General features: G+C 41.8%; 1 protein-coding gene across 3 annotated transcripts in view; it reads right to left on the bottom strand.

Moving 5' to 3' along the window:
- Nucleotides 1–885: 885 nt before the first annotated feature.
- Nucleotides 886–12848, bottom strand: part of scospondin (subcommissural organ spondin) — a 132784-nt gene continuing 120821 nt past the window's right edge. For all 3 annotated transcript variants that reach the window (XM_034234658.1, XM_034234675.1, XM_034234666.1), the window contains 4 exons: nucleotides 7476–7536; nucleotides 6820–6950; nucleotides 4300–4450; nucleotides 886–1329 (listed from right to left, as the gene is read on the bottom strand). In XM_034234658.1, the coding sequence (XP_034090549.1) occupies nucleotides 1307–1329; nucleotides 4300–4450; nucleotides 6820–6950; nucleotides 7476–7536 (366 nt within the window). In that variant the 3' untranslated portion in view covers nucleotides 886–1306. The remainder of the gene's footprint in view (nucleotides 1330–4299; nucleotides 4451–6819; nucleotides 6951–7475; nucleotides 7537–12848) is intronic.

Raw genomic sequence — 12848 nt, 5'->3', positions numbered from 1 at the left:
GGCCTTCCTCTCACAACTCCCTTATTTAGTCAGGAACAGAGAGAGGGAGGAGGGGAAAGGGGAGGAGGGGGGGGGTTAAGGCAGACTTTTCTTATCATTCATCATGACACTAATCCCAAACTGGCAAACTCTTTCCACGCAAACTCTTTCCACACACACACACACACACACACACACACACACACACACACACACACACACACACACACACACACACACACACACACACACACACACACACACACACACACACACACACACACACACACACACACACACACACACAGAAACTATAGTCACCAAAAGGTTCTTGATGTGTCTTACCTTGCACAATAATGAATACAATGTTGAATAACGGAGGCAATAAAGCTCCAGGGTTCATTTTGACAAGCTACATCTTGTTTTAATGAATACACAGCTCAGCAGCAGACAGAACTATTGTGAGGAATATCATTTTATTTAAGAATATGGCATTTCCAGGGAAGTATATCAATGTTCTGCTTGTCTATCTTGGAAAAGAATATCAACACACTGCACGATTTATTTACAGCTGGCTCATTTCTGGTTTTAGTTCAATCTAGGACGCTTGTGCTGAAGCTAAACACAAACAATGCATGTCAAATTAATATAAATATTCACTTATTAAATCAGTGTCACTACAAAGATAGCCTTCAAATCGTAATGCAGGTTTGTGTTTATTACAAGCAAAGCTGTTTAATACTCTGAACCAGAGAAAGTTGATGATACAATTTGAAACCACTCCAGAAACTTGGGGGGGGGGGGGGGGGAAGGTGAACGGGAGGAATCTCGATGAAAAAGGCATGGGATTTTTTGGAATAGTTGATATTGATAATAATCTTAAAGAAACAGACACTAATAGTATTCTCCATGTGTAGAAATGTTTTATTGATGTATCAGTAACTGCTGCTGACCGCTCGTACATGCACATCTTATTTATACATAAAAATGAAACTTGTTTTTTGCATAATAGTTCTTACTTGGATTGTATCATAGGTCCATTAATATTACTATAAATATACAGTAGAAAAAGGCTGTACAAGTAGAAGAATAAACAGGAACTCTATGATCAGCAGTAGCATCCAGTCATTTGATGACTCAGGACTACAGAACAGTGTGAACATCAGCGGGTCTCCATGTTCCCTCTCATCCATCGCTGTGTCCCGCCCCAAAATGATGCGTCCATCACCCGGCAACCGCTCTCACTTGGCTTGGCATTTGTACTTGTCCTGCTCTCGCTCTTTCTTGAGCATACACACACACACTCTCACAGACACACTCAACACACTCAGCGTCTGGACAGGTCACCTCCTGCGAAGAAGAGAATATAGAAATAGAGATCCAATCTCTCTCGAGCACAAACTTGGTGGAAGAGCCCAAATCCATAGGTGGGCATATCAGAATCAGAAACAGGTAGGTTCACACGTACGAGGAATTTGACTTGGTGTCGTGGTGCATACATAAACGTAAAACAATAATTAAAAACACAGGTAGAGAACTAGAAAAACATTAAAAATAATAAAAAATATAGTAAAATATAACAGTATTTACATTGCAATGGAATGGAATAAATATGATCTCCCAAGGTGAAATAAATAGAAGTGTGATTGTTACGTAGTGATGTTCTCCCTCTGGAGGAAACTGTGGGATGTTAGGCTTAATAGGGTCCCTTTAATATATATATTAAGCATCCCACCAGCGCTGTAGACTGGGAAATGAACACTGTATTTTGTGGGCCAGCAACAATGTGTTGACCTGGTTTGGGACCAGCAGAGCAATAAACGTAGTAGTAACAACATAAACATCCAGGATTTACCCTTATGACAATTTGGATAAACAAGCTCTTTTCTGATGCTATTTTATGCGTTCTGGCAATTTATTTACATGGCATAAACACGTCTCAATCCTTGAAATGTAAGTATGTGATGTACAAATATTTACTCTTCGGTCTGAGTCGCTCAGGGCTGACCACCAGACTCACACAGTTATTTCATGGACCAGTACATTTACAATATTAATGCTGATTTCTCCTGGGAAGCATTTTGTCTTCATTTGGAAATGAGGTTGGACAGCATGACTTTGATATAGTCTTTAAACAATATATATTAATACATAAATAAAATATGATTCATCAAATGTATATAAAAGTACATTTGTCAAATACAAATTTAAAACTCCCCTTTGTTTTGGCCATGTCACCACAGTTTATATATCAGGGGCCTTCAACAGGTTGATCATATTGTGCAGGAGCAGGAAATCGATCAGGAGGGAGTTTATATATTTGAACTGTACAGTATTCAAAATGTACCAGTTATATCTACTGCAAGTCATTTAAAATGCATTTAAGATATAAAATGCATGAATTGTGAATCAGCAGTAAAAAAAAAAAATCTATGCAAGTCCTCTGTCGGCATTGCAATGAGCGTATGTCAGCCTAAAGAGAGCACCAGATGACAAATGAGAAAGTGGCAGCTAATAAGTGTGTGTGTGTGTATGTGTGTGTGCGGCCACACTTAATCAAAGATTGATCGACGTACAGAACAAATCCGTCAGACGTGATGTCCGCGGCATGTAGTGCGGGTAGGGGGAGGAGGGGGGGATCTGTATTGCATGTGGCTACATCCAATTAACTAACGCAATCAGCCATGTTGATGAATGGATTAGGTCATAATTGCTTCAGAGGTGGGATCCTTGATTTAATTATTCATGGTGGGCAAAGGCAAACGTATGTCCCACTAAGATTAGCTAAGTGCGTGTGTGTGCGCGCGTGTGTCAGGCTGGTGTTAATAATAAGTGAAGAAATAGTATTGAGAGGAAGGGACAGACATGTTGGTTATTGTAACAGTCACTTACTGAGCTGACTATGTGCTAGGTGCAGGCTTATTCACACATTTATTGAAGAATAACTTTTGAGTAGCCAAATGTTGATATAATTATGACTTTAGATATGTTTTATGTTTTTGAGAATGTTACTGAGTATTATATCTCTTGGTGTTATTATCAGAATGTAATAATTCTAACCGCCTATATATTAAAAAAAAGATTGATACCAAATGTAATCTGGTTTAAAGGTTCTTTACGGTATTCAGAGCACATCTGTGTTTGTGGGTTTGCCTCCAAATGGCTCTCAACATGACGATGGCTGAGCCGACAGCTAGCAGCTAACAGAGCTAACGGCACAAGCAGTGCTGACTCGCAGCTCACATTGTGGACCTGTGGGGGGGGGGACTGCGGGGTGGGTATATTGTTCCAAAGTAGCTACATCAACAAAGCACATAAAAAAAATCAGATTACAGTGCACAAAGAGAGAGAGAATTACGATTCTACTCAGGCCGTCATTATTCTTTTACATAGCTAAAAGTTATTATTTCCTGAATGTTGTAAATAGACGGTTAAAAACATTATATGTGTGCCAAGTCTGCTTTCACAGTGATATCATGTTGAAGGAGTTTCAAAAATGAGTAACAATGTCATTCCGCCCACTTATGTTATTTTGTCCCCACATCAGCATGGACGTGCTGATGACAGTTTTGATCTTTACATATTTCATGAAGTAAAAATAACTATTATCAATTGATCTAGGCTAGAGAAATCCATTTCTGGCTCACTTGATGTTATAATTAAGTCATATTTGAACAACAAGTTGAGAGCAGCAGCAGTTTTCGAGTGGTTTTCACTTTGATGGAGCCATATACGGACTTATATTATTTAATAGTTATCCATTTATTTTAGTGTTGTTTTTTGTTTATTATTAAATCTTCCTTTTATTCTAGTGTAATTCAAGTTCATCGAATAAGTTGTTTTATGCTTTTGTTTGGTAGGCGTGTGCTTTTTTACTATCAGGTGCATGCAAGCAAAAAGGCAAGAAAACGGTTGTACTTTATGATATGGAATCAAGAAAATAAAATGCACAGAAATGACTTGCCCGTACCTTTACTAAACCATGCGTAACATTCGGTGGCACTTTGTTTTGATTTATATTTCTCTTTTATATTTTGTATGATTTCTGCTGCTTTACATGCTTTATATTACACTTTCTGTAAAATCCTATTATCATGTGGAAAAGAAAAACACTCCGCAACACACTTCTACATCTACGTCTTGTTTTCAGTCAGACTCCCTGACTTCCCCTGTTTAGATCAAGCCTTCCATTTCCCTACCTTTCCAGTGTGTAAACATGTGTCACGTGTAGCTATTTTTACATAAATTCAAACTCTGGCTTTTCACTCTGCCGAGAGCGATGAACAAGCAAATCCGTCAGCCACATTCATTATTCCCCACCTTGGCAGCTGGTGCACTCGCAGCTGTGGATGACGGGTAGGACCACGGGCTCGCTCTCTCCGCTCTCACACTGCAGGCTGAGGAAACGCACCGGGGTCTCAGGGTCCAGACGGTAACTGCAGCACTCACACACCGACTGGAGGTAGGGCTCCTGTAGAGAGGGGGGGGAGAAGCAAGAGATCAAAGGAGAGCCAGTGGGAAACAGAGATTAGAATATTATGAAGAGAGGGGGAAATAGGAGGGTGAGGAGGTTATGAGAGAATTTCAGAAGAAGCATTTTAGAGAAGGAAGTACAAAATAATGTAGGAGATAGGTGAGGTGAACTAGTACTGGCTAGATTGGAGCAAGGCAGAGCAAGGAATCAAGGTGGAGGAATCAGACCTCTTTAGATTCAATTACAAAATGACAGTGTTGAGGACAATGGACCTCACAGGCAATAAATCAGACAATAGTTAAAAGCTCCACTTAATACTTTCTATTTTAACAAATCAAATTCAAGATATGAAAGGGGTCTGCTTACACTGATGAGACCACAGAATACGAGCTAATTTATTTGAGCTAATGCATTTCATTGTCCAGCATCTCTGCTCATAGCAATCTGATTTCAGACAGCTGTCTTAAGTATACTATGCTCCAATAAGCCTATTTCGAACCTTCCTCGCAAAACAGCAGACAGACTTACTGTAGATGGTGACAAGCTGATTAACACAGTTCAGCAATTATCAAGGTCTTGTGTCTAAAGGTTGGTTTTGTTCGAATCAAACACCACCATATCCAAACGTGTTGGATAATTGCTGCTTTTGTTCACATCCAACAGACACCGTGGGTTTATCAGCGCCTTTTCATTAAAAACATCTGTCTGCAAGCAGCAGGAAGTAACTCACAGAGAACAGTGAGAATAAAGCAAACACCGACATTAAAGCTACTGGTCATAAAATGCTGCAATAAGCTGAAGAATTGGGAGGGATGAAACCCTCTGTAATGGTCACATGCAGAGCACACAGCACACACAGTGAAATGTGGCCTCTGCATTTAACCCATCCTAGTACCAGGAGTCTAGTACTAGGAGCAGCTAGTGTACAGCGCCCGGGGAGGTAATGAAATGTTTAATGGTGATAAGTGGAACTGCCTGGTCAGTTAATAGTTATATGTAGGTTCATCAGTGTGTGCTAAATCTTTTTATATAGCTTATTTTAAAAACAAACGTATTGATTTCCTGCAAATTAAACCACTGCCGACACTGAAGTCCTTAAGGTAATCATAAAATATAGATATAAATAATAAATAATAACAATTGCCTCCCAAGTTAGTCAGAGATGTCAAATTGAATCAGCTAAACGGCAACAACAACAAAAAACACAACATTTGAAATTGGCTGACTATTTCGTAACTCCTGAAAAACAAAATCCCAGCCTTGGATGATAGAAGCTTTCTTCTTAGAAGTTGTTCTCATGTGTCCAATTAGTGCAGGCGCCGATCCAAGGAGGAGAGAGATTGTGCTAGCAGAGAATAATAGATAATTGGAGAAGGAGGTGGAGGGGTGAGGGAGCCCGGCATAAGAAAAAACACCTTCAATCTCCCCATAAAATAGTTATTAGTGCTTCACACACTTTGAAAAGTGCAGAGTGTGTGTGTCAGTTTCCCTGATCAGGGGGAAGACCTGCTGAAGGGCTTTTCTCTGCGCTGCCTAGTCACTGCTTACCATCCCCTTGTTGCCACAGTAACAGGAGGTAATGACACTTTTGGCTGAGCGCGTGCTTAATCAGACTGCCTCTATGTTTAACAGCGATGTATGGATGCCAAGGAAGAACAAAGTCTCCATGGTGATCAGATGATGAGCCTAACAAAGGAGACGAAAACAAGTGAAGGCAGAAGAGAAACTGGGGCATTTATTATTTATTTTTATTACCTGCCCTTGCGTCATCTGTGTGAAATATGTGTTAACAACAGCTGACAGAAGGCTAAATGATCAATACATTATCCTTAGTCCACAGACTGATGGCTGTTCCCGGTGTTTACCTCTGAAGATATTACAGCAGGTGTGACCAGCAGCATGTCTTAGACTTCATTTTGATTTGCAAAAAACACTTCTGAAACCTGATGCCTGGGCACATTTCAGGAGGGGACCAGATGGACGATTTGGCTGCCCAGAGATTTAAAGCAACATTTTTGATTATTAATTTGCATACTGTAATGATTGATGGCCTTGCTAGGATTTAAACTTTTTTTTGTACAGCTTTTCGTATCAGCATGTTATAATTATTTAGCTTATCAGTTTAGTCCTGCAGACATTCCAAAAGTAAATGCAGATTTTTCTCTGGCATTGCACTATATGATTACAATTTGCAAACAATAATAACCAACAGCTTTTTCTCTTCTCGCTCTGGACCCTTTAAGTCTGTTTTGCTGCCTGTATTGATATGTATTGTCCTACCAGCTGTCACTCATGTCAAAGTCAATACTAGTCAGTGTTGCCTTCATAGAGTGTTATCTGTGTGTACATGTGTGTGTTTTCCATACTTCCAGGATGACATCAGTCCTGGACAGACAGCGTCCCCTGCAGAAGCCGACCTCCACGTTGTCAAGCCGACAGTCTCCCTTAGTGATGTTCCTGACCTGCACGTAGCGCCGACACTCTGGCACGGGCTCGTCTGAACAGAGAGGAGCAGGGAGAAGGGCCAAAAGAGGGTGGAGAGACCAAAGGGAAACAGAGGAGGAGGAGATTATGAGGAGCCGTGATTGGGCATGAAAAAAAAGGAAGAAGAGGACAAAGAGCCAGAGCCAGAGAGTTCACGGTGACATTGCATGTGACATTTTCCTCCACTGAGAGAGCGATTAAAGCCCCAATGAGAGTTAAGCACTGAAATCTCTCACTAATTGGGCACTGTAGCACTTGGTTTTTAGCCTCCTATAAAATGAACTACTAGAGAATATTCAAATCGTATGAAGTGGTTTTGAAGTGATGACATGGAATAAAAGGTAGCTACTGTGAGTGTTTGTTTGACATTTGCATGTTTTATAATCGAGCAGCAATTACAAAATTCATGTTTCAACTGTTCCATGTGTCTTTCTTTTCCACAGATGAACACACATTACTCCTTATGGTAATATGGGCACAGTGTAAGGTGATTTAATGGATTGTGAGATGTGTTTTACTGCATGTATGTTGTACTAACCTGGAAACTGCTTTCTACACACTGGACAGCAGCTGCCTGGCTCCTCCACCTTCACCTCCCCCTGGAGAGAGATAATGATGAACACAAAAAAGTGAAAATATTCTCCTGTGCGCTATCAACACACACAGTAATAATTGGGCATTACAACTTCAGCTCACATTTGATAAACAGTCAATATTGTTCAAAGGACAAAAAACAAGTCTACATTTGTTAAGAATCAGTGGGCCCAGTACTGAACCCCTTTGACTGAAATTTGACATGAACATGGTTAGATGAAACGTTATTGAAATGTATCCCGTAAAAATGTTGGATAGGTCATCCAATAATTTGACATACAATGCAAAAAACACAAAAACAACATTCATGGTAATCCATCAAATAGTTAAAGTGGACCTATCATGCTACACTGAACACAAATATAAATGCAACACTTTTTTTTTTGCTCCCATTTTTCATGAGATGAACTCAAAGATCTAAAACATTTTCTATATACACAAAATAACTATTTCTCTCAAATATTGTTCACAAATCTGAAAAAATCTGTGATAGTGAGCACTTCTCCTTTGCCGAGATAATCCATCCCATCTCACAGGTGTGGCATATCAAGATGCTGATTAGACAGCATGATTATTGCACAGGTGTGCCTTAGGCTGGCCACAATAAAAGGCCACTCTGAAACGTGCAGTTTTGCTTTATTGGGGGGTCTGGGGGGGTCCGAAAACCAGTCAGTATCTGGTGTGACCACCATTTGCCTCACGCAGTGCAACACATCTCCTTCGCATAGAGTTGATCAGGTTGTTGATTGTGGCCTGTGGAATGTTGGTCCACTCCTCTTCAATGGCTGTGCGAAGTTGCTGGATATTGGCAGGAACTGGAACACGCTGTCGTATACGCTGATCCAGAGCATCCCAAACATGCACAATGGTGTCCGGTGAGTATACTGGCCATGCAAGAACTGGGATGTTTTCAGCCTCCAGGAATTGTGTACAGATCCTTGCAACATGGGGCCGTGCATTATCATTCTGCAACATGAGGTGATGGTCGTGGATGAATGGCACAACAATGGGCCTCAGGATCTCGTCACGGTATCTGTGCATTCACAATGCCATCAATAAAATGCACCTGTGTTCGTCGTCCATAACATACGCCTGCCCATACCATAACCCCACCACCACCACGGGCCACTCGATTCACAACATTGACATCAAAAAACCGCTCACCCACACGACGCCACACACGACGCCTGCCATCTGCCCTGAACAGTGAAAACCGGGATTCATCCGTGAAGAGAACACCTCTCCAACGTGCCAGACGCCATCGAATGTGAGCATTTGCCCACTCAAGTCGGTTACGACGATGAACCGGAGTCAGGTCGAGACCCCGATGAGGACGACGAGCATGCAGATGAGCTTCTCTGAGACGGTTTCTGACAGTTTGTGCAGAAATTATTTGGTTATGCAAACCGATTGTTGCAGCAGCTGTCCAAGTGGCTGGTCTCAGACGATCTTGGAGTTGAACATGCTGGATGTGGAGGTCCTGGGCTGGTGTGGTTACACGTGGTCTGCGGTTGTGAGGCCGGTTGGATGTACTGCCAAATTCTCTGAAACGCCTTTGGAGACGGCTTATGGTAGAGAAATGAACATTCAATTCACGGGCAACAGCTCTGGTGGACATTCCTGCTGTCAGCATGCCAATTGCACGCTCCCTCAAAACTTGCGACATCTGTGGCATTGTGCTGTGTGATAAAACGGAACATTTTAGAGTGGCCTTTTATTGTGGCCAGCCTAAGGCACACCTGTGCAATAATCATGCTGTCTAATCAGCATCTTGATATGCCACACCTGTGAGGTGGGATGGATTATCTCGGCAAAGGAGAAGTGCTCACTATCACAGATTTTTTTCAGATTTGTGAACAATATTTGAGAGAAATGGTTATTTTGTGTATATAGAAAATGTTTTAGATCTTTGAGTTCATCTCATGAAAAATGGGAGCAAAAAAAAATTGCATTTATATTTTTGTTCAGTGTATATTTGAAACATATATTGTAGGGCCATACCTATATAAATATACCTATATAAATATAGATCCTGCATTTTAGCCATGCCTCATTTCGCTCTATTTGCTCTTTCCAGCCCTGTTTTTGCAGGAGGCTGATTCTGTGAGCTGCAACTGACCACGCCCCCCTACAGGAGAGGGGAGTTGGCAGTTACTTTGGCATTAGGGCAGGGATATCTAGATACTTTCCAAGGTTTGACATAATGAATTGTGCTACTTTGAAAGCAAGCAACGATGTTTTCAAATCTGTAATCAAAAAGCTCCTCAAAAACACTATCGAAGCAGTTCCTGCCATTGCTACGTTAGTTCAAACGGTAACAACGGACTATTTTTCTTAGCGGATGCATGTCAATTTAAATCAATACAACCATTTTTTAAATCAATAAAATCATTTTCTAAATCCATAAAAGCATTTCAATTAATATTGGGAGTCATGTCGTTACTTTGTCGAGAATGTGGCAATGTAATAAGCGGGATAATGTGCAGCGACGCGGTCATTATGGGGAAAATAACACCTTCATGCCGATCTAGATCCCTCTGCTTCTTGTCGGGCTCCTGATCAGCCTGTCGGTGTTCTTTTCCCTATAATGACGGCGTCGCTGCACATTATCCCTTACATATGATTATATAGAGTCATTATTCATTCGTTTTAAAGCAGGAGGCGCAAACGCTTGCCTCGGGGAGGGAGAAAAAGAGCCACAGCGGAGAATAAACAGAAGGGCAACCATGGCAACCATGCAAGGGAAGTCTTCTTCGCTGCTTTTGTGGCAGACTACAGCGCCACTTACAGGCCTGGTATATGTACTACAGCGTCTCCAGCGCTTTCAAGCAGCAATGGCCGGCCGTGGCCCAACCTCTCATTCCCCTGATAGGTGGAGAATTGACCAATAGCCGTAGCACCACCGTCCTGACGTCAGGACAGTGTTCAAATCTGTATCAGATCCGTTGCAGCCCCTTTTTTTCGAGATTTGGGTATGGAGGAAAATAGAGAGGGTTGTGTTTTCTGACACTTGGTGAGTTCCCTGGAACACCAGGGACACATATTCATGTATAAAAGACGTACAAAACTGCATTTTGCATGATAGGTCCCCTTTAAGTTAAGATTATCATCAGCCCGTATCATCACCCGCACCAAATCCTCTGACCACATCCGCCCCATCCTCATCCAACTGCAATAATTCCGTGTTCAATCCCGGATCAACTACAAAAACCTCCTGCTTCCCTACGAAGCCCCCCACAACCTGGCCCCCACCTACAGTATCTGGCTGACCTACAGTACACCCCCTCTCGCTCCCTCCTTTCTTCCTCTGCTGGCCAGCTAACCGGCCTCAACCCACGCCTCGTCACCATGGGTGCTCGGGCTTTTAGCTGCACTGCTCCCAGACTCTGGCACTCTCCCCCCCACACATCCGACAGTCTGACACCACCAATAAATCCCACCTAAAAACCCTACTCACTGTAGTGCTCACCATCCTCTGTGTGCCCAGAAAAACCTGTCCCTATCATTTGTGTCTACTTTGATTGTCTCCTCCATGATTGCCTGTTTGTGTTTTAATCATGTTCGGTTGCTTTTGACCTCTTAAGAGTATTCACTACACTGTACAGTGTCCTTGGGTGTTGTGAAAGGCGCATACAAATAACATGTATTATTATTATTGGTTTGTTAATGGTTATGTCATCCTGATGTTGCATCTTCATAACAAGGGAAGATGCTGGCATCTCTAAAATATAAGATCTCCATAGGTGCGAATCCTTAATTTATTTTGCAATTCAGGACAACTAAGAAGTACATTCACTAATATGTGAGAGTGGTTTGTGCATGTTACATCACTCAGTAAAAGATTTTCTTGATCAAATGTTTTTTATCAGTGAGCACTGCTAGTTTCAATTCAGAGAGTAAGGATGAACAAGAACATGGTTGAGACTCAGCACAGAGATAGCAAAAGGACCAGAAAAAAACAGGCAAATAGTGAGATATAAAGGCCAAAAATAGCAAGAGAGTAGCACAAAGTCACAGAGAGAAGGAGCTAAGTCACTGAGAAAGAAAGATCCAGCAGGGTGTCCTGTTTTGTCCCTGTCTTGGAATAGCTACAGTTAGGATGCAATCACTGACAGAATGCTTCAGCACCCCCAACAACACAAAAAACATTGACATGTTAAGCAGATATAAAACGTCTCATTCTTCCCATGCTCCTTCTAACTATTCACCCTGAGGTCTTCTCCTCTAAATCTGCACTGCCGCCAACCTTCCCTCAGGGAGAGAGAGAGCCTTCACACAGGGTGGAGGTCACAAAGCGGACCCTTTTAAGTCCTCAAAGTTAGAAGAGTGTGTGTGTAAGTGTCTGATGTGGCGAGGGGGTTACAATGGTGTGAAATGTTGATTCCTGGCTAAGGAAAGGGCACTTGGCATTTAAAGTAAATGTAGTCAAATGTGTGTCTTCAGCAGGCTGTGAAATACAAATCAAGGCTGTCTGGAACACTGTGAGAGCAGTCTGTGTCCTGCTAGCTTTTATCACCTGATATGATAACAGAACCTTTAAAGCAACACCATGAAAAAGGGCCTTCGGGCAGAACAAACTATTGTGCTCAACTGTAAGCTGTGAGTCATAAACAACTGAGTTCACTGCCAGTAACCAATTACCAACCTGTCAGCGGAGGGAACAGTGTGCATTAAATGACCTTTTTTTACATTAGTCGGGATAAGAAGCGCTTTCACTGAGGCATAACTTAGCGCAGCCAGGGGAGGCGAGGGATTTGAAAATGCAAGAAGAAATAATAAGAGTTCCTCCAGAGACAGAGGGCACCGCCGCTGAGACCGTGTGCAGCAAAGGTGTAACAATCAGCAGACTGTCTACACTGCGGAGCTCACTGTAAAATCAACCTCTCTTTTAAAGTTCTGGGTGTCAGCTGAATTTATTTTCGCCCAGCCTTCATACAGCCCTGGTGGGCTACACATATAAATTCAGGTTATTGCGCCGGAGAGGAGACAGTTCACTTTTGTACCATGACTTTTCTCGACTCAATTACCATGGAGACAAGAATGAAGTATGCTGATTGGTGAGGAACCTTCTATTTAAAGGATTAGTTTACCTGGATGTGCATAAGGTTTAAGAAGGATCATGAAAGAAGATGCAGATAACACTGAATTTTGTAGTCCTTTAAAGAGAGTTAGAACTACTACATAATACCACTTGCATCTGTTAGACAGAGGGGGAAATTAGGCATTTTTGTTAATGAGAAAAAAATGGTTTCCATCTTCTTTCCATGTTGGCTGGCTCTAACACTGTGCAGCAGGTTAGTCTTAACAGTTATCGAGT

Source organism: Gymnodraco acuticeps, unplaced genomic scaffold (assembly GCF_902827175.1).
Source record: "Gymnodraco acuticeps unplaced genomic scaffold, fGymAcu1.1, whole genome shotgun sequence".
Taxonomy (NCBI): Eukaryota; Metazoa; Chordata; class Actinopteri; order Perciformes; family Bathydraconidae; genus Gymnodraco; species Gymnodraco acuticeps.
Note: the sequence above shows the minus strand (reverse complement) of the source record. Positions and strands in the feature narration are given on the sequence as shown.